At 50.2% G+C, this 20760-nt stretch overlaps 3 protein-coding genes across 10 annotated transcripts in view; 2 read left to right on the top strand and 1 right to left on the bottom strand.

Annotated features, from left to right (window-relative positions):
* LOC310837217 (uncharacterized protein) overlaps positions 1-20760 on the top strand; it is a 277947-nt gene that overhangs the window by 216086 nt on the left and 41101 nt on the right. The window lies entirely within an intron of this gene.
* LOC310837493 (uncharacterized protein) lies at positions 9768-16748 on the bottom strand. 5 transcript variants are annotated; one of them, XR_014560561.1, is made up of 8 exons: positions 16323-16748; positions 14779-15273; positions 14498-14579; positions 14134-14216; positions 13241-13367; positions 11274-11822; positions 10363-10853; positions 9768-9985 (listed from the first exon to the last, which is right to left on the bottom strand). XR_014560561.1 is itself a non-coding variant. In XM_083724157.1 (6 exons), exons 2-6 carry the CDS (start codon positions 15178-15180, stop codon positions 10672-10674), a joined length of 1845 nt encoding a protein of 614 aa, XP_083580283.1. In that variant the 5' UTR covers positions 15181-15273; positions 16323-16711; the 3' UTR covers positions 9768-10671. The 5 variants fall into 5 exon arrangements, 2 of the variants coding, with proteins under 2 accessions (XP_083580283.1, XP_083580284.1); XR_014560563.1 differs by lacking the exon at positions 16323-16748 and having other exon boundaries at positions 14779-15411; XR_014560562.1 differs by lacking the exon at positions 16323-16748 and having other exon boundaries at positions 10363-11822; positions 14779-15411.
* On the top strand, positions 19624-20398 carry LOC310835500 (uncharacterized protein; the record flags this gene model as incomplete). Its single annotated transcript, XM_083720124.1, has 3 exons — positions 19624-19786; positions 19892-19975; positions 20213-20398. The coding sequence occupies exons 1-3, from the start codon at positions 19679-19681 to the stop codon at positions 20396-20398; spliced, it is 378 nt and encodes a 125-aa protein (XP_083576250.1). The 5' UTR covers positions 19624-19678.

Here is a 20760-nt window from a genome sequence, read left to right as displayed (position 1 = left end):
GGGAGGAGGAGAGCTCTGGGCCGGACACCTGGGTCCTCTCCGAGGGGGGGGGGGTCCCCCTGGTAGCATTTCCTGCCCTTGCAACGCTGGGGGAAGGCAGAAACTCAGCAGGTGCAGCTTCTTCCCTTGCAAGGAGAGGAAGGGGCGGGGGGGGGGACATCTCAGGGATTATGGTGGGCTCACTCACCCCTCCCCTTAGGCCTCACTTCCCCGGGTCCTAAATGCCATTGCAACTGAGTAGATTGAGGACCCCCCCCCAGAGATCCTTCATTTGGTGGACCCCCCCCCCAAGAATCAGGGGACCCCTCACTAGAAGCAGAGCATGGGAGAGTCTGAAAGGGAGCCCGAGGGGCATCCAGTCCACCCCCATCCCAGGCAGGAATCTCAGCTCAAGCATCCCTGACCGAGGGACCCCCCCCCCGTCGGCAGAAACCTCCCCCCCCATGGCAGTTAGAGGACTCCCCCAAAATCCCGAGTCCCCCCCCCCAGCCTCGAACTAAGGCCAGAACAAGGAGCCGGACCGCTCTGCTTCCCCTTTTACCAAAGCACCAGACCTGCAGAGAGGCTCAGAAAAGCAGCCTGTAAAACTGTGGCAATAAGTTGATCCCGTGCATTGTCCTGTTTCCACTGGTGGGGAGATGCTTCACTTGGGAGACACCCCCCTGAGCTGCCCCCTCCCCGGGCCAGAAGCAGGAGGAGGAGCAGCCGGGAGGGGAGAAGGAGCCAGAAGAAGGAGCTGGGGATGTTGAGCCTGGGAAAGAGGAGACGGAGAGGAGATCCGATAGCAGCTGAGCATAGGAGAGTCTGGAAGGGAGCCTGAGGGGCGTCTAGTCCACCCCTTGCCAGGCAGGAATCTCAGCTCAAGAGGAGTTATAGGGAACCAGGCAGAGGGCCTTCTTGGTAGTGGCACCCTCCCATCAGATGTCAGGGAAATAAACAACTATTTTACTTTTAAAAGGCCCAATGGGAAAACTTATGGAAGATCAATTGGAAATTCACAAATGGTTACACGATTAGAGAGAACTTTCAAAAAATGGTATCTAACACCATGGAAACTTTCAAAAATGTATAAAAATGTGTCAAGTAATTGTTGGAGATGCGGAGACTCGGGAACATTCTACCATATGTGGTGGGTATGTAGGAAAATACAGGTATTCTGGGAGAGTATCCATGCAGAACTGCAAAAAATGCTAAAGATCTTTTTCAATAAAAAACCAGAGGCCTACCTCCTGGGAATAACAGATTTGGATATTCCACAAAAGAGGAAGGGTATCTTTTTATATGCAACGGCGGCAGCAAGAGTTTTGATCGCAGCAAAATGGAAGAGTAATGAAATCCCCTCTATACAAGATTGGATCCAAAAGCTGGCAGAATATGCCGAATTAGATGGTTTATCAGAAAAAAATAAAGAATAAATCGAAACAGGAATTTGTTTCAAAATGGGAGGTTTTCAAAGATTATTTGAAAAATAAATATAGTAGTTTAAATTCTGTTGCAGCATTCGAGGAACTTCAGTAATACTCGCAAGGTAGATATAAGAAATTAGATTTATTGATAATAAGTTTAATTATGATAAAAGCTGCCAGGTCTGCCTCTAGATCCCAGCTCACAGAGGACCAACGCCCGGTGGATATAATGTACAAAAGTCTTTATTGAAGTTTAGTTTCCATTTCAAAGCTCTGGGCGCGCAGACCCACGTCTTGACGCTAGACCGGCTAAGTCCCCTCTGACTCACTGCTCCACCCACACCAGTTTAAGATTCTAGCCCGGCTCCACCTCCTACGCTGTTCTTTCCTTCGCTGGGTCCTTCTGCCCTCTGGGGTTTCCTCCTTCCTGGACTCCTCTGACGCTGAGCCTCCTGAGTCTTGCCCCTCCCTCCGGCGGGCTTTAGGACCTGGCTCCCTTCCCGGGCTCCCCGCTGTGCCGCGCTCCTGTACATTTGAACTTGGCGCGCGCGCCCAGCCGGTGACTTTCCTTCTGACCGTTTCCCCGCTTCCTGATGTGGGCGTTGCCAAACCTGACTCCTCTCCTCCCTCTGGTGGTGAGGACACTGGTCCCGACTCCTGGGACTCCCCCTCCCCACTGCGCTCTGGTGGAGAAGCTGGTCCTGATTTCCAACTGCTGCTCAGGGACTCCCCGCTGGCCCCTTCCTCCTGGGGCTTCCCCCCTGGAACCCCCCTCGCTCTGGCCACCGGCGCTCCCTTCTGTGAGTCCTCCAATTCGCTAGAGAGGCTTGTGGAATAACTCTGGCCACTGTCACTGCCTGCGCCCCCCTCGTACTCCTCCTCCTCACTCTCCATTTGCTCCCCCTCCTGTGTCTCTCCTTCTGAACCCCTGACATCCATCCCCCCCTCGAAGCCCCCCTTCCCCCTCCCCCTCTTCAGGTGCGGGTTCCGGGTGCTCTAGAGTTGTCGGGGTGAGTTCAGGATACAGTTCGTCCCCCGAGGCGTGCAGCCATCGTGATAAGTCCGGAAAGTCCCCCATGGGCTCGTTGACTGCGATTCCCTCCGCTTCCATCTCCTGGGCGGTGTGTTCGAAATCTGAGGCCGCCCCCAAATCACTCAAAACCCCTTCTCCCCCTGTCGCCTGAGGTGACGCCACTTCCCAGGGTCCCTCCGGCATGTCTCTGCGCCATCCCACTTCGGGTTGGTCCTCCCACCAATAAGATCCCCCCGTGCCAAAACCTGAGAGCGAGCCCTCTGGGGAGCTGCCTCCCGGAGCCGAGTCCTCCGCTGACGAGAAACCCCGGAAAGTGCTGGCCGAGAGTGTGGGTGTGAACAGACAATCATCGAAAAAGCCCGCCGGCATAGGCTTGTGCGGGAAAAGTGTATGGAATTCTTCCTTGAGCAACTGCTCCTCCAATGCGTAATCCGGCACCCACCTGTTGGCGCTGGCCGGGGTGTCCTCTGTGGCGAGAAGATATTCAATCCCGTCCTCCCCCCACCTTGAGTCTAAAATCTCTGTGGCTTCATTAAGCGTCCCCGCTCTCGGCGACCCTCCTTTTCTGGGTGCTTCCCTGAGCGGGTCTGGTGCTGTCCCTGGTGCCTGAAACCTGTGGGGCTCTTTGTAGGGTGTGAGCACTGATCTATGAAAGACCGGGTGCATTCTGGACCCCTCCGGGAGTGTTAACCGGAAGGCCACTGGGTTGATCTGCGCCTCTACTTGGTAAGGCCCTAGCTGCTTGTGCCCGAGCTTCTTCTTGGCCAACGATCTGGCCGGAACTGCCTGGGCTGCTAACCAGACCCAGTCTCCTACCCGGATGTCTTCCCCAACTCTCCTGTGTCGGTCTGCCTGCACTTTGTAAGCCTGTTTTGCCAGCTCTAACTGCCTCCTGAGCTGCTCGTGGACCTCCTGCAACTCCGCTGCCACGGCCTCTGCTCCCTGCGGCTCCCCCTCCCTCACTTTCTCCAAACCAAACGGCCCTGTCTGACGCGTCCGTCTCCACTCTCATGGGCCTGCTGGGGTTCACGTGTAGCAGGTGTTCCTCGGACGCGAAGAGGTGCTTGAGCTTCTGAAAGGACTGCTCTGCCTGCTCCGTCCAGATGAACTTCTTCTTCTTGGAACTGAGGGTGTCAGTGATGGCCGCTGTCTGCATGGCGAAACCTTTGATGAACTTGCGATAAAAAGTTGGCAAAGCCGACAAACCTCTGGGCTTCCTTTCGATTGCGTGGGCTCTTCCAGTCCAGCACTGCACGTACCTTGGTACTGTCCATGGCGAGTCCCTTGTCGGACAGTTTGTAGCCCAGGAAATCCACCTCCGTCTTGTCGAACTGGCACTTCTCCAGCTTGGCGTAAAGCCGGTGCTCCCGCAGCCGCTGCAGGACTTCCCTGACATCTCTCTCGTGAGCCTCCGGCGACTCCGAGAAGATGAGGATGTCGTCCAGGAAGCAGACGCACTTCTTGTAGAGAAGACCCGCCAAGACATGATGCATGAATGCTTGAAAACAGTGGGAGCCATTTTGTAATCCAAAAGGCATAACTCTATATTCATAGGTGCCCAGCGGCGTAAACATGGCCGTTTTCCACTCGTCACCTTCCCGCACGCGAATGAGATTGTACGCTCCGCGCAGATCCAACTTGGTAAAAATGCGCCCCTTCCGCACCGTCGCCAGCAGGTCATTGATCTTGGGCATAGGGAAGGCTGAGGGCTTGGTTTTCGAATTTAAGACGCGGAAGTCCACGACCAGCCTCTTCTGGGGCGTGTCCCACTTCTTTACAAAGAATACAGGGCTGCCCCCCACCGCCTTGGACTCTCGGATGAATCCCCGCTTCAAGTTGTGATCTATGAACTCCCTGAGCTCCTGCAATTCATCCTCAGACATGGAATACAGTTTCCCCGTCGGGAGCGTCGCCCCCGGCAGGAGGTCAATCTTGCAGTCGTAGGGTCTGTGGGGAGGCAGCTTGTCCGCTTCTTTCTCGCAGAAGACCTCCAAAAACTCCTTGTACTTGCTAGGTACCGCTTGCAACATGCCCAAGTTCAGCTGTGGTCCATCCTCGTGCCCCTCATCTTCCAAGTCAGCCAGGATGCAGTGTTCTGCGCAGTAGGAGGAGCCGAAGGTCAGTTGCCGCTGGTACCAAGCTAATGCCGGGCTGTGCCTATCCAGCCAACTCATTCCCAACACTGTGGGCGTGTCTGACAGGCGGGTGACGTTGAAGCTGATGACTTCGCGGTGATTACCAATGCGCATCACCATTGGCGGCGTCTGCTGTAGCACTTGCCCTCCCAGTAGCTCCCTGCCGTCCACCGTGACGACGTTCAGAGGTACCGTCGCTGGCAGAAGGGCTATGCCATGTTGCTGGATGAAGTCCATGCCTATAAAATCTGCATTGCTCCCAGAGTCAATCGTAATGGGGATTTCCACAGTGAGCCCATTGGGAAGTTGAAGGGATGCGGTGAGCTGCACTACTGGTTTGGGTGGGAGGGGGTCTGTGGGCTGCAACATTACTGGGGATTGCTTCACTGACTTGTCTGGCTGGCCCCCAGTGACTCCATTTCCAGCCAGACAGTGGAGTTTTCCTGCTGTGATTCACTCTGCTGAACTGCTTCTGTTACTGTCGCTGTGGCTGCAGTGTGCTTGTGAAACCGCTGGGGACACTCTTTCGCCATGTGCTGAGCACTGTCGCAGATGTAGCACTTCCTGGTCCCTCTAGGAGGCTTCATTTTGACTGCTCCCGGCGTTAGGGCTCCGGCTGTGGACTGAGCCTTAGCACCACCTATCTCCATCGGCTCCTCTCCCCCTCCCAGCGGAGGCATGGATCGAGCGCGCGCCGCTTCCTTGGGAAAGGGGGGCGGTCCTCTCGCTGGCGTGCGTTCCCAATGCCCTTCCTCCTTGTCCCAAGGGCGTCCTTCCAGCCTAACCCCAATCGTGAGTGCCCTCTCCACAACGTCTTTGGTGGTTTGGGGTCTCTCTCCCCTTGCAATTTCGTCTTTCACAGCTCCGTTCAGCCCCTCCCAGAACAGGTCTCTGACGGCAGACGATTCTCTCTCCCAGCCCATTACATTCACCAATGCAAAAAAGCGTGAATGATATTGCCTTACAGTGGCTCTGCCTTGTCTTAGTCCGTGAATCTCTTTCCTAGCGATATCTACATCAATTTCAGACAAAAAACACGCATCCATCACTTTAAGGAAGGCACCCGCATTTTGGAGGGCTGGATCCTTATCTCTCCAGAGATTGCGCAGCCAGGATTTAGCCTCTCCCTGCAAATGCGATACTATAAATCCCACTTTCTCTTCCTCTCTTCTAAAGTCTTTCTCCAGCAGTTGCAGTGCATATACTACATCTGCTCTGAAGTTAGGATACTGCTGCAGGTTCCCATCGAAATGCGCCACAAGGCTCCCTCCTCTGTTCCCCAGCCCAATCCCCTCTGGTCTGGCGGCCGGTAGCCCTTGTGCAGTCAGCACTTCTAACCTGGTTCGCAGATCCTGGCAGGCAGCAGCTGCTTCCTGTTCCTTCTTTCTGGACGCCAAAATCTCTGCGTTCAGCTGCGTCACGGCGTTTTGCAAACTTGCTACCTTCTCTTCGGTAGTCATTTTTCAGGTATTCGTGAGCTCGCGAAGTACCAATCTTCACCCCTCACTGCTTTCCCGCACGTCACAAGGTGATAAAATTGGTGGAGTATGAGAGGGGACTTACTGTCAGGTCTGCCTCTAGATCCCAGCTCACAGAGGACCAACGCCCGGTGGATATAATGTACAAAAGTCTTTATTGAAGTTTAGTTTCCATTTCAAAGCTCTGGGCGCGCAGACCCACGTCTTGACGCTAGACCGGCTAAGTCCCCTCTGACTCACTGCTCCACCCACACCAGTTTAAGATTCTAGCCCGGCTCCACCTCCTACGCTGTTCTTTCCTTCGCTGGGTCCTTCTGCCCTCTGGGGTTTCCTCCTTCCTGGACTCCTCTGACGCTGAGCCTCCTGAGTCTTGCCCCTCCCTCCGGCGGGCTTTAGGACCTGGCTCCCTTCCCGGGCTCCCCGCTGTGCCGCGCTCCTGTACATTTGAACTTGGCGCGCGCGCCCAGCCGGTGACTTTCCTTCTGACCGTTTCCCCGCTTCCTGATGTGGGCGTTGCCAAACCTGACTCCTCTCCTCCCTCTGGTGGTGAGGACACTGGTCCCGACTCCTGGGACTCCCCCTCCCCACTGCGCTCTGGTGGAGAAGCTGGTCCTGATTTCCAACTGCTGCTCAGGGACTCCCCGCTGGCCCCTTCCTCCTGGGGCTTCCCCCCTGGAACCCCCCTCGCTCTGGCCACCGGCGCTCCCTTCTGTGAGTCCTCCGATTCGCTAGAGAGGCTTGTGGAATAACTCTGGCCACTGTCACTGCCTGCGCCCCCCTCGTACTCCTCCTCCTCCTCACTCTCCATTTGCTCCCCCTCCTGTGTCTCTCCTTCTGAACCCCTGACAAAAGCGTATACTGGCAAAAAGTAATATGAATTTGAAATATGGAATAGACGGGAGGTTGGGTCTTTAGTGTTAAGACCAATAGATGTTTTATTGTTTGCTATGAAAATTATGTGCCTGATACGGAAGGAGAGGGGGGGGTTACCTTTCCTCACCTCCTCCTCCTCCTCAAAGGGGGCCCGAGGCGATGACCTCGACGGCGCCCAGCTCCTGAACCCCCACACTGTTGCACAAGCACCACACTATACCCCTTGACTTTATAAAATGACATTCTTTCCTTCTATACACGGGCGGAATAAGCCCTTCTTTCTTAACCCTTCCTTTCGCCCTATTTTAACATGGGTTGACCGTATCGAACTGCATCCTCCATTGACTATAATGGCCACTCAGGGAGCTCTTGCACGCCTCATTTAACCTCCTGACAAGTTGTTGACGGCTCCCCGCTGCGAGAACAATGGAACCGAAACCAGCGACCTTGTAAAACTGTCTAAGTCTTGTTACAATGTATCCATTTGGTTCCGCTTTTAATATACAATATACACTTGACCGGCAAGGGGCCGAAAGCTTCGGAAAATGATATAAAATCAACCAAAGCTCCGATTTTCTCCATTTTGGCGTCATTCTACTCTGTTCCCTCCGGACTCCATGTTGCTGCCCCACTGCCATAATCCCCTGAGCGACAGGTCACGTACTCAGGAAGACCCTAATCCGCTTGGATTGTTCTGCCAAACCCTTCCTCCGGGCAATGCCAAGTGGCAGACGATGCATATCTGCTCCATTGTCTCGCCATCACCTGTACTCAGGAAACGTTTATCCATGTTTATCTATGCATATTCCCCACTCTGCATATCTCCCCCTCCCTTCCTGAAGTGCTGATCCGTGTAACCCCACCTTTCTGTAATGTATTAGTGACGTTTTTCCGTGTAACCCAACCTTCCCATAATGTATTCATGACGTTTTTCTGCACTGTGTTCTGGGACTTGGAGGGAACTTTTAAAAGTCTATGTCGCCCCGTTCTCGGGGTTCAATCCTACTTTGAACCTGTTGGCCAATAAACTCGGATCTCCGCATCTTGCTCCGTCTCCGGCTGAGCTCATTTCTTCCGCTAGGACCCGCGGACTTAGTCCGATGAGCTGGGTGGCAGGACAACTCCGCACCCAGAATTTACCGTAACATGCCTATGGTTATTTTTGTAATTTGTGTGTAATTTGGTATTTGTGTGTGTGGTTTTTTCTTGTTGTATAAATAAAAAACTTTTTTTTAAAAAGACAACTGAAGGCGGCCCTGTTTAGGGAAGTTTTTAATGTCTGACGCTGTGTTGTTTTTAATATTCAGTTGAAGCCGCCCAGAGTGGCTGGGAAACCCAGCCAGATGGGTGGGGGGGTAGAAATAATAAATTATTATTATTATTAGTCATAGATGCTTTAAGTTGAGGTTCTTGAATTGCAGGGCGTTGGACGCGATGGCTCTTGGGGTCTCTTGCAACTCTCAGTTCCATGCTTCTATGCAAGAGCTCCTTATCCCCCCCCCCCCATTTTGGCTGGGTTGCGAAGGAGTCCCTATCACAAGATTTCCATACATAAAAAGACTCCACAAAAATACATGGGAGGGATTTAATAATAATATTTACATGCCGCTCGATGGTAAGAAAACATCTCAGTGGTTTACTAGAAATGTTAAAATTGTAAATTAAAAATAAATTCCACAGCAAAATTAAAATAAAAACAGCCAAGATGTTAAAATTAGCAGTGTTGAGATACATCTCTGTGTGTGCAAGGTCTTGCTTGTTTACAGTGGTCCTTTAAATAAATTACAAATTTACTCAAATTCTTGATCTTCCTTGTTTCGGATCTTCCCCGTCAGTTTCGCCATCTCCACATACTCCAGTTAAAGAGTTAAAATCGTATGATACTTATTGTTATATAACAGATGGATAATGGTAAAAGATGCAGCAAATTTAACCTTAAACATGGAACCTACGGGTCCGAAGGTTCAAAAGAACCTTGTATTTCAATGTTTGAAATGGTTATGTTAAAATGTATAAAGTTATCAAAAAAAAAAGAAAGAAATTACAAAAAATGAGTTTTGCTTGAACAAATACAGCTTAAGGAGGCACCAAAAAGAGAACAGCAAGGTTCCTGCTTGATGTCAAGAGACAGAGAGTGGTGGGAGTGCCCCAAAATCCAACTATTCTGGACAAAAGCCATGTGAGAAATAAGTAAAATAACCAAGTATTAGAAATCACCCCAGAACTGGCCTTACTAAACATCTTCCAAGACAATAATGCCCATTTACACCACAAATAACTCATAACCCACCTACTTTCAGCAACCAGAAACATCATAGCCAGACACTGGAGAGACCTGTCAGGAGTAAGCATGGACCAATGGTACCAAATAGTATGGGAAACAGCCCTACTAGAAAAATTAACCAATAAACTGAAACTGACACAGGGACAAACAGAAGAAGACGCCTTTACCCCGGTATGGCTCCCCTTTATGACACACAGTCCAACAAGACAATGACAAATATCCACCAACAGCATACAAATCAATATGGCTAACCTGATCCAAAACACCCACCCACCCCACTCACTCATGAAAACAAAGACCACCACAGCCAACCACAAATGAACAACCACACCCTAGGCCAACCCCAACCTCTCTCACCACCAAAGGAACACAAGTGAACAGCAGAGAACCAGCATGAGTAACGCTGAGACCAAACCGAACATATAGTAAGTAAAATAGAAACATCCCCGCCCCGCCCCACCTCTTTCCCCCTTTTCTTCCTAATGTCTCAACAAATGAAACTGATTTGTAAAAATGTTAAATGGGGGGAGGAATACGCAAGAGAGACATTGCTAACACTTTTGTAAATCAAGAAAATCTTTAATAATAATAATAATAATAATAATAATACCTTCAAAGCATATTGTAACATGTTCTAATGTTACAATAGAGACCTTCACATTCAGTAATAGCTGGGGATGGATGCATCGCAGGTGATAGTTTGGTAGGCAGGATACGCATAGGCTAAAGTTATATAGACAAAAGTTGCACCTTTCAAAATCTGGAGGAGAAGACTTCTTGGGAGTGTTAGAACCCACAGTATGTGGTGCGCAAGCCCTTATGTGAAGAGAGCGGCAAGGCCTTGGCTAGAGACCCTGCAAGCGTCCAGCACAGTTTCATAAACACCTCATCCATTGTGATAGACTCCCCCAGTTAACACTGGGACAGAAGGAGAACAGGGTCACCTACTTGAGGAATATATGCGAGCCCCTGACAAAAATGTCCCTCTGGTCAAGATCTGGTGCTCTGTCCACATGGCCTGGGAAAAGGTGTCTGATGCTACCCCTGGAGTAAGCCGTGTTGTTCCATCTAAACCTCTTTCCATGCTGTTCCATTGCGCTGCCCTCTGTCAATTATCGACAGAGGACGGCAGGAACGGAATTCTTGACTATACCTTCTCGCAGAGGAAAGCGTGGCTTTCCTAGGAAGTGTCCTGTGTGCGTTCAGCAGACACCAGGAAGAGCTTGAAGCTGACACCACCATCATCCTGGTTATGCTGAAGATGACAGTGGTGGTCAGGAGCACCACAAATTTGCAACTTGGTGGCTCTCAAGATGGAAGTACGTGAATTGCTTCTCAATCGGATGTCAAGTGTGCATTCAACGGTCTTGAGAGGCACGGTCAGCCTCTTTGCTGGGTGGCCAAAGACCAAGAACGCCGTTGCAATTGCATGATAATTAAAGTTTCCTAAAGACAACAGTTGCTATGGCTTCACCTTGTGGTGAGTTCTTTGATGGGCAGTGAGATGGGCGCTCTGACTGAAGGTCTTTCCGCATTCCAGGCACTGATACGGTTTCCTCCCTGAATGAATTCTCCGATGGACCAAGAGATGAGCGCTCTGACTGAAGCTCTTTCCACAGTCCAGGCACTGATAGGGCTTCTCACCTGTATGAATTCTCTGATGAGAAGTAAGACTTTTCTTCCAGGTAAAACTCCTTCCACATTCTAAGCATTGATGAGGTTTCTCCCCGCTGTGAGTTTTTTGATGGGCCGTTAGATTGACTCTCTTACTGAAGCTCTTCCCACATTCCAAGCACTTAAAGGGTTTCTCCCCTGTATGAATGATCTGATGAGAGGTGAGATTTTCCTTCCAGGTGAAGCTCCTTCCGCACTCTAAGCATTGGTGCAGTTTCTCGCCACTGTGAATTCTCTGGTGGGTCATGAGATTAACCCTCTTACTGTAGCTCTTTCCACAATCCAAGCATTTGTGTGGTTTCTCCCCGGTATGAATTCTTTGATGGGAAATGAAACTTTTCTTCCAGGTGAAGCTCTTTCCGCACTCCAAGCAATGATAGGATTTCTCACCTGTATGAATTATTTGATGGGAAGTGAGATCTTTTTTCCTAATGAAGCTCTTTCCACACACTTGGCACTGAAATGGTTTCTCCCCACAGTGGATTCTCTGATGTTGACGGAAGTTTGTGCCTGCGTGGAAGCTCTTTCCACATTCCAAGCATTGGTAAGGTTTTTCCCCACTGTGGATTCTCTTATGAGAAGTGAGACTTTCCTTCCGAGTGAAGCTCTTTCCACACTCCAAACATTTATAGGGTTTCTCACCTGTGTGACTTCTCTGATGGCAAGTGAGACTTTCGTTCCGAGTGAAGCTCTTTCCGCATTCCAAGCACTGATACGGTTTCTCTCCTGTGTGAATTCGATGATGTGAAGTGAGATGGGCCTTCTGACTGAAACACGTTCCACATTCCAAGCACTGATAGGGTTTCTTCCCAGTGGGATTTATTTGATGAGAAGTGAAATCGGAGCTCTGACTGGAGCTCTCTTCACACTCCAAATATCGATAAGGCTTCTCCTCTGTGTGGATATCTCCTTCGTTCTTCATTTCTAATTCATCATTACCTACAAACAAGGAAAAAGCTAATTAGAGCCTCAGAAAGAGATGGAGTCTGTAATTCTAGGTAAAGGTAAAGGTCCAGTCATGGCCGACTCTGGGGTTGCGGCACTCATCTCGCTTTATTGGCCGAGGGAGCTGGCATACAGCTTCTGGGACATGTGGCCAGCATGACTAAGCCGCTTCTGGTGAACCAAGCAGCGCACAGAAACGCCGTTTACCTTTCCGCTGGAGCGGTACCTATTTATCTACTTGCACAGGTGTGCTTTTGAACTACTAGGTTGGCAGGAGCAGGGACTGAGCAACAGGAGCTCACCCCGTCACAGGGATTCGGACCGCTGACCTTCTGATCGGCAAGTCCTAGGCGCTGTGTTTTAACCCACAGCGCCACCCGCGTCCATTCTGTAATTCTAGAACAATGCTAATGAATGCTTGTGAAAGAGGACGAGCTGAAGAGAGTCAGATGTGAGACCTTACTGCAGAGTTCACTGCCTTTTTTGACTGGTATTGACTTACATACTTATGGGAACCTGAGATTCTAAAAGCCTGTCCCTTTTCTGGGATGGATTTTGTTTGGCCCATTCATGGAATCCAGTCCATCTCCAAGGTCAGTCATCTTTTCTTTTTTTTGAAAACGGACAGAAGCAAAAACGAAAAACAAAACACACCTGGCAGAAGCTACCTCAATCTCCCCAGCCACTCTAAAGCCTACATTTAAAAAGGCTCAGTGAGTTCAGACAAGTCTGATCGGGTATGAAAAAGCCGTAACTGGAGGAACAATATTCGCAGATGAAACAGGCAATAGCTCTCCATGGGGGTGTGAGAATTCCAGGAGCTGTAGGTTGTCCTGTTGAGCTCAATCAAAATATTGGAGGTTTGCCACAGTTGATATCCCTCCATTCAGGGTTCATGGTGCGGACATTAGAATCCTAGACACTTGTTGAGCTCCATCAAAATATTGATGTTTAATCAGATAGAGATATGCTTGGAATTTCAAAACAGATATTATGACCTGGGAGAAGAGAAGGTTGAAGAAGATTGGAAGAAATTTAAGATTTATTTAAAAAAGCACTGTAATTTGGTTGAATGTTAAGATGGAGGCTAGATCATAAATAATTGAGCACCACTAAATTAGATGCAATTAGGATGATAAGTGAGATTGAGGAAAAATCATAAACCTTTGGGAGAATTATTAGATTATATTCTAAATGAATGGGACACAAGAATGTAAACAAGATGATAAATTGCGGGCAAGAATTGACAACGATGCAAGTGGGAGCGGGAGACGTGAGGGAGTCCAAAGAAGTTAAGAAATTATGTTATGATATATGTTACATTGTTCATTATTTTTGCATTTATGTTTAAAAATTTTAATAAATATATATTAAAAAAAAAACAGATATTATGATCCAGCAGGGAGCCTTACCAAGAGAGTCCAGGATCCCACGATTCTCCTCCATGACCTCCTTATGCAGAGCTCTCTGGTCAGGATCCAGCAATGCCCATTCCTCGTCCGTGAAACGGACGGTGACATCATCAAAGCACACCGGACCCTAAAAGAAAGAGGGAATTGTTGTGTATTTTATTGTGATTTTTTTTATTTATTGCGATTTTTTAACAAATAATAATACAAAGGGCTGTCCCATTGAAGAGGGAACAAGCTTGTTTTCTCCTGAACTGGAGGGTAGCACTCCAATCCATGACTTCAAATTAAGAGAAAGGAGGTTTTGACTGAAGCTACGGAAAAACTTCCTGCTCGACACTGGGGCCGTCTCCCTGGGGAAGTGGTGATGTCTTCTTCCATGGAGGCTTTTAAGCAGAGGTTAGATGGCCACCCGTCATGGACAAGATGACCCTTGGGACCCCAGCTCTACGATTCTATGATTCTAAGGGAAGGTAAAGGCAAAGGGACCCCTGACCATTAGGTCCAGTCGTGGCCGACTCTGGGGTTGCAGCGCTCATCTCGCTTTATTGGCCGAGGGAGCCGGCGTACAGCTTCTGGGTCTTGTGGCCAGCATGTCTAAGCCGCTTCTGGCGAACCAGAGCAGCGCACGGAAATGCCGTTTACCTTCCCGCCGAAGCGGTACCTATTTATCTACTTGCACTTTGAGGTCCTTTCAAACTGCTAGGTTGGCAGGAGCAGGGACCGAGCAACGGGAGCTTACCCCGTCGTGGGGATTCGAACCCCTGACCTTCTGATGGGCAAACCCAAGAGGCTCTGTGGTTTAGACCTTATTCTCAGTACATAATGTCATTTGCCACCTTTCTCCAGAGCACCTTTGACAGAAAGCAGGAGGTGGAAGGAGTCACCTTGGATACCTGATCTGCTTCCATAGCCGCTGCTTCCCCTTCACCACCATGAAAAGACGGATGAGGAGGTCTTGTGGGCATCATCCTGTCACCTGCCAGAGACAAGGGGTAGTGGGAAGCCATGAATGCCTGCTTCCCTCTGAGGTTCAGGAGTGCATCTCCAACTACAGACGGAACTTCTAAAAAAGTTTCCTTTGCTTATTCCCTTCTGACATTTTACCCATTTCATATTTTAGTTGTGTAAAAACACACCTCTCCTTCCCTCGGCTCCTGGCCTCAAGTGTCTCCCCTACAAAAGATGAAAATAACCCACGAATTACTTTCAAACTCAACAGAATGTGACCAAAGAGAGAAACAACTCCTTCCTCCGTACCCAGTGGCTTCTCTCTGGTGTCCAACGGAGTCCTCTCTGCCTCACAGGAATCAATGTCCATTTCTGCTAGCAGATTCTTTATCTGAAAGAGCAACAAGGATTCAAAACAGAGAATGGGGAGAAGGATCAGAAAAAGAATGACAGAAGCAAAAACTTGGCAGGTATCAGATCTCATTCTTTGGATGCATTCCAAAAAAAAGGGGGCCCTTAGTAGAGTGTTTGGGGATACTCTATCTCTTGTTCAGAGCCCTTGGGAGTTTCCAGAGGAAGGTCCACCTCACCTGCTTCCTCTCCTCTGCCTGACTCAAGAGGAAACCTTCGGCCAGGGCCACTGCCTGGGAACTGGTCTCCGCTCCACATTCCCTCACCCAGCTCTCCATCTCTGGGGGAAGGACAGCCAGGAACTGCTCCAAGATCACCAGGTCCACCATCTCAGCTTTCGTGTGCCTTTCTGGCTTCAGCCACTGATGGGCCAGGCAGTAGAGTCGGCTGCAAACCTCTCGGGGTCCTTCGGCCTCCTGGTAGCAGAACCGCCTGAATGGCTGGCTCTGCACCTCTGAGCAGAGGGTCTCCTCCTCACCCAGGATCTTCTGCATGGAGTTTTCCCAGAATCCCCCACTTCTCCCAGTATGCATATCAGGGTCTCTTCCCGCTTCAGGACCAGCTGAGTCCTGCTCATCCATCTGTGCTCTCAGGAAGCCTTCAAGAGATCAGAAGGAATCAGAAGGAATCTTCTGCCACGTTCTGTCTGTGCGAATCAGAGGTGCCAGCAAATCCTGCAATGGAAATCCACAATTCTGTGATAAAACTGATGAACCGCTAAACAGGGGTGGCCAACTCCCAAGGGACTGCGATCTACACACAGTTAAAAACTGGCAGTGATCTACCCCCCTTTTTTGTTGGGGCAAATTTGGGGCAAAAGAGGTTGGACTGCCTGTTTCCTCCCTGCTTCAGTTTCATTTTGCAGCATAATAATAATAATAAATTTTTATTTATACCCCGCCCTTCCCGGTTCAGAAAACTGGGCTCAGGGCGGCTAACAACAAATTTAAAACACTTAATTGATGCAACAACAACAAAAAAAGCATAAAGTACAGTATAAAACGTGAATAACAATAAATTCGGAATTCAAAAATCAGTTTAGGGGGAAATCCATCCAATAAACAATAGATGATCACCAGGGCTAGCTGGCTGAATTAGTCCTATCTGGGCCAGCGAGGAGACCAGGGGAGAATGAGCTGTGGGATCCCAGAGCGGGGAATCTTCATAAAAAGAGGAGGAGGAAGGAAGGAAGGGGAATAAAAGATCAGGCTAAGTTCAAATGGAAAGCCAGGCGGAATAGCTCTGTCTTACAGGCCCGACAGAAGGAGGTTAAATCCTGCAGGGTCCTGGTCTCCTGGGACAGAGCATTCCACCAGGTTGGAGCCATCACCGAGAAGGCCCTGGCCCTGGTGGAGGATAGCCTGACTTCCTTAGGGCCCGGGACCTCTAAACTATGATTATTCATGGACCTTCAGGTCCTCTGCGGAGCAGACCAGGAACCTCCAAAGTGCTGCAGACAGATGAGTGGGGTGGGGTCCCCACTTCCTTGTTCTAAGGGCCAGATTCTTACCTGGCCAATTCTGCGAGAGCCAACTGGGCCAGAGAAAAGGAAATTTAAAGTAAGTCAACATTTCCATTTCAGCAAATTAAATCATTATGCTTAACACCCTCTGCTCCTCGACATGGAGGGCCCCCCCATGCCCCCCCCAGCATCCTCCCTTGCAGTCCTGGGACCCCCCTTCTCCCCCAAAGCACCCCATGGCAGGAAACAGAAGAGGCTCACCCAGTTGCGCATCCTTGGCAGAAAAGACAAGGGGGGGGGGCTTCTGCTCTGAGGACCCCTCCCTTGTAGCTCCGTTCCCTTTAACCCTTTGCGAACCAAGGGCACCCGCTTTCTCTCGCTCTCCCTCCCGTCCAGGGGGAACCAGGTGAGACCCCCAGAGAGGTGTCTCCCCCCCCCCGCCCCGCCGGCGCTGTGAACTATTCTCTCCCTTTGGCCAGAAAAAGGACCAGATCCTTTTTTCAACAGCTGTTAATTCTAGCATGGGGTTTCCTGCTCCTCGTTTTTTCTAGCTGAGGCGCAGAGCAGCTCGGAAGGGCAAGGGGGTTCCCCCCCGCCGCCGCCCCAAATTCAGCATCTTTGAGTTTGGGTCTTCCTGCTGAAGATGGAGAGAGGAGAGGGGAGAGCCGGCTGCGCTCAGCACGCCAAGGGTTAAAAGGCACTGAGCTGCGTTCCTGGAAAGGCCAGGAAATAAGGGGGGGGAGGTCCTTCGGAGCAGAAGCCCCTCCCTCCCAGGTCCCTTCCTGCCGGGGGTGGGGCTGGGGGTCTTTTTTCCTTTCTCCTCCGCCTGCTGCCTCAGTTTCCCTCCTGGGATCCTCTCTTGGGGTGCTTTGGGGAGAAGGGGGGCTGCTCAGCTTCTGTATGGGGGACCCCCCAGATTAGGGAGTCCCCTCTTCATCTTTTGCCCTGTCGGGGAGGGAGGGGCACTGGGGGACAAGGGCTGCAGAGTGACCCCTGGACTCAGCCCCCAAAGGGAGTCGTCCCCCAATCGCTCTTTCTGGTGCAGGGCATGGGGGGGGCGAGCTTTGTCTGCGGGGAGGGAGGAAGGGGTTTCGGGGGGGGCACAGGGCGGTTTAGGGTATAAAAGGGTCTGGGTAAAAGGCAGATCTACACGGATCCTCATGGATTTGTCTGTAGGCAGAACCAAAAAAATCACACATCCACTGTTTTGTGGTACTGAAATGTCACAAAAACATGGTTAAAAAACATGATTATTTTTTTTTAAAAAAAACATGATTTCTTCATGATTTTTGCACTAGATCAGCCCAAAGTCACGATCGGATCAAATATCATGGCCATGGGCACAGCCTGCACCACAAAATGCCGTTTACCTTCCTGCCAGAGTGGTACCTATTGATCTACTTGCGCTTTGATGTGCTTTCAAACTGCTAGGTGGGCAGGAGCTGGGAACAAGCAACGGGAGCTCACCCCATGGGGGGGGGGGATTCGAACCTCCGACCTTCTGATCAGCAAGTCCTAGGCTCTGTGGTTTAACCCACAGTGCCACCCGTGTCCCTTTAATGTTATGGCCCACCATTAAACTTGCACGCACCACGAAATGTGCCACCCACATGGAAAGAGCAGGCTGCATATACCCTTTTCTCTCCCGATTTGAGTTCCACCTGAAAATTTTGTGGCAGAAGTTACAAATGCTTGCAACTCCATGCCCCTGCTTGATTCACAGAGTGCAGAAGGATAGTGATATTATTAAGCCCCCCCCCCCCCCCGCAGCAAACGTAGAAAAAGAGAGCCACCAAGCACCTTAGAAACAAAAGGATTTATCGTGGCAGAGCCAGTCGTGGGGCTAGAGAGTTTGGGATCAGAGCTTTCTGCAGGCGGAACAGCAGGTGCCTCCAGAGTTCTGACAGAGGAGCATCAGCACTCAGGAGGGGCCAGGTGGGGCCAGGTCTTGGGGGGGGGGGTTGCCACGGTGACAAGGACCCGCCCTCCTTTGTGACATCTCTTGCTTCTCCTTTAAAAGCCACTGACTTGCAGGCAGCCATTGTGGGTTAGTGAGGAGAGGTCAGAGGAGAGAGGTGGTGGCGGCAGTTGGCGGAGAGTAAGCGGAAGATTAGTGATTTGTTCTTTTTTCGTTTTCTTATTTTGATTTCATTTATTACTTTTATTTTATTTGTTTATTTTATTTATTTTGATTTTCTTTTATTCTTTTCTTTTAACACTTTTATTTTATTTTATTTTTGTTCTTTATTTTAATATTTTTGTTTTTTGTTTTATATCTTTGTGCACGTCTGTGCATATTCTGTATATATTTTGTATACTTTTATTTTTTACATAGAGTAGTTAGGGTTGAGTGTAGGGTTAGGGCGGGGGTTAGGTATAGACTTAGGGCAGGGGTTGGGGTCAGATTTAGGCTTGGGTGGGCATTTTAGATAGTTAGTTACTTTAGATAGGAGGGTGGGATCTTTTCGTTGACAACATGGGCAGGGCTGTAAGTAGCATCCCTTTCTCTTCCTCTCCGTGTGTGTGTGTGTGTGTGTGTGTGTGTGTGTCACAAACTTGGAGTTTTTTCTGGTGGACACCTGAGTATCAGGTTTGTCCCTTTCCCTCCCTTGACCTCCACGTTACACTCATTAAGTAAAACAAAATAAAATATATACATGTTCCTGTTTCCCAGCCAAGTTGAGTGTCCCGTCTTGTCCTGGCCAAGTCCCCAATCCATGTAGGTTGGATCCACTCTTGTCCTTGAGATGGCTACCTGCCTGGCACTCAGAGACCAAGAGGGCAGTGATTATCACCCAGGCAGAAGGGTTGCTGGGTACGTGGTCTCATGCTTCAGGGATGATGGCTGCCCCAAGTGCCTCCTCTGGTAGCCATCTTCCTTCTGAGCAGAACAGCATTGGAACAGTGTCAGTCCGGTGTTGGATTGCTTTTATATGAATATTTGGAGGTTTTCCCGCTACAAGAGTAGGTGAGTGCTACGACCAGATATCTTCTTCTTCTTCTTCTATCACTCGTAGCTGAGTAAGATTGACTTCCATGAACATTGAGTTTTAACCGTGAGTCCATAAGTGATTGTGGAGGCCAATTCTGCATCCACACGTCCTTCCACAGTGGGGACGTAGTTTTCTGGGTGGGAGTTGATCCATAGAATCATAGAATCCTAGAGTTGGAAGAGACCCCAAGGGCCATCGAGTCCAACCCCCTGCCAAGCAGGAAACACCATCAGAGCACTCCTGACATATGGTTGTCAAGCCTCTGCTTAAAGACCTCCAAAGAAGGAGACTCCACCACACTCCTTGGCAGCAAATTCCACTGTCGAACAGCTCTCACTGTCAGGAAGTTCTTCCTAATGTTTAGGTGGAATTTTCTTTCTTGTAGTTTGGAACCATTGCTTCGTGTCCGCTTCTCTGGAGCAGCAGAAAAGACTAGTTGCCCCCCATGCCCATTCCTGCCCTCCTCTGTCCAAAAAAGGAGGGCCACTGGCTTACCTGGCGCCACGTGGTCTCTGCCGTGGATGGGGTTGTGGGTGGGGTGGGGCAAAACTCCAGGGGGAAAGAGCAGGCGGGAGGGAGAAGGGGCAAGGGAGACTCTAACCATCTCCCTTTCATCTCTGCAGCATGCTGAGGCCCAAATTCAGCTGCAATATGATCAGTGCCATCCTGCACAGGACGTTGGAGGCCGTGCTGAAAGGGGCCGAGGAGGAGGAGGAGGAGGAGGAGAGAGAAGTATGTCCTTGGTTTTGACTTCCCTTCACGGCTCTTTCTTCTTCTTCGTCACACACTGGCAGAATCCAGCCCAGCATTCACACTCTCTTCTCTCTTTTCCCGCAGGAACTGAAGAGGCACTTCCGGCTTCAGCTGGGGAGTCTCCTTATGGAAGCCCCCAACCCTGGCACCCTCCTCCACCTTCTCAGCATAAGTGTCCCGATGGCATCAGGGGTGGTTTTAGGGTTGTCATCTCCCCCCCCGTCCCTTACCCAATGGACTGCCCCATTTCTGGGGCACAGAGCCTGTTTGGCCCCCAATTTGGTCCAAGAACAAAGCTGGCAACCCCTCATGGTCCAGAAGTGCCAGGGACTCCGTGGTGGGGGCAGTGGGGGCCGCTTTGGCCCAGACTGGCCCCTGACTCTGAGACGCTCTTTCCTCCTGCAGGACCTCCGAGGATACACCCTGGGGGAAAGTGGGGAGGCTCAAGAACTAGCGGCCAGCAGCATTTCCTTGCTGCTGGCCATTGCCCGGAAATACCCCAACCTCAGAGTAAGTAGTACATTGCCTTCTGCTATTCATTTCTTTGGTTACTTCCATCCCCCCAAGATCACTTCCCCAAGTGATCTTTAGCGCAGATGATGTGGGGTGTGTCCCTGGGGGCCAGGATGAGGCCGGAGGCTTTTCCTGCCCCCTTTCCTGCTGCTGCCCTTCCACCTCTGCCCAGGGAGGTCCTCTGGAACAAGGGATTGGGCCCAAGAATACCTGTTAATGCTCACTTGATTGGATACCCTGGGGAGCCTGGCCAGTCTTTTGTAATGACAAATACTTAGTTTCTGAGCCAGGTTACAGGCTCACCCTATTCATACACAGACGTACCCTGAAGACAGGATTTGTGAAGGAAAAGACAATGGGGAGGCTTTTGCATTTTGATTCGATATTGCATAGAAAAATTTGAGGTTATTTTGGGAGTCAAAATGGTTCCAGGGCGGTCC

This window comes from Podarcis gaigeae (assembly GCF_964106915.1).
Source record: "Podarcis gaigeae genome assembly, chromosome: 2".
NCBI lineage: Eukaryota > Metazoa > Chordata > Lepidosauria > Squamata > Lacertidae > Podarcis > Podarcis gaigeae.
Note: the sequence above shows the minus strand (reverse complement) of the source record. Positions and strands in the feature narration are given on the sequence as shown.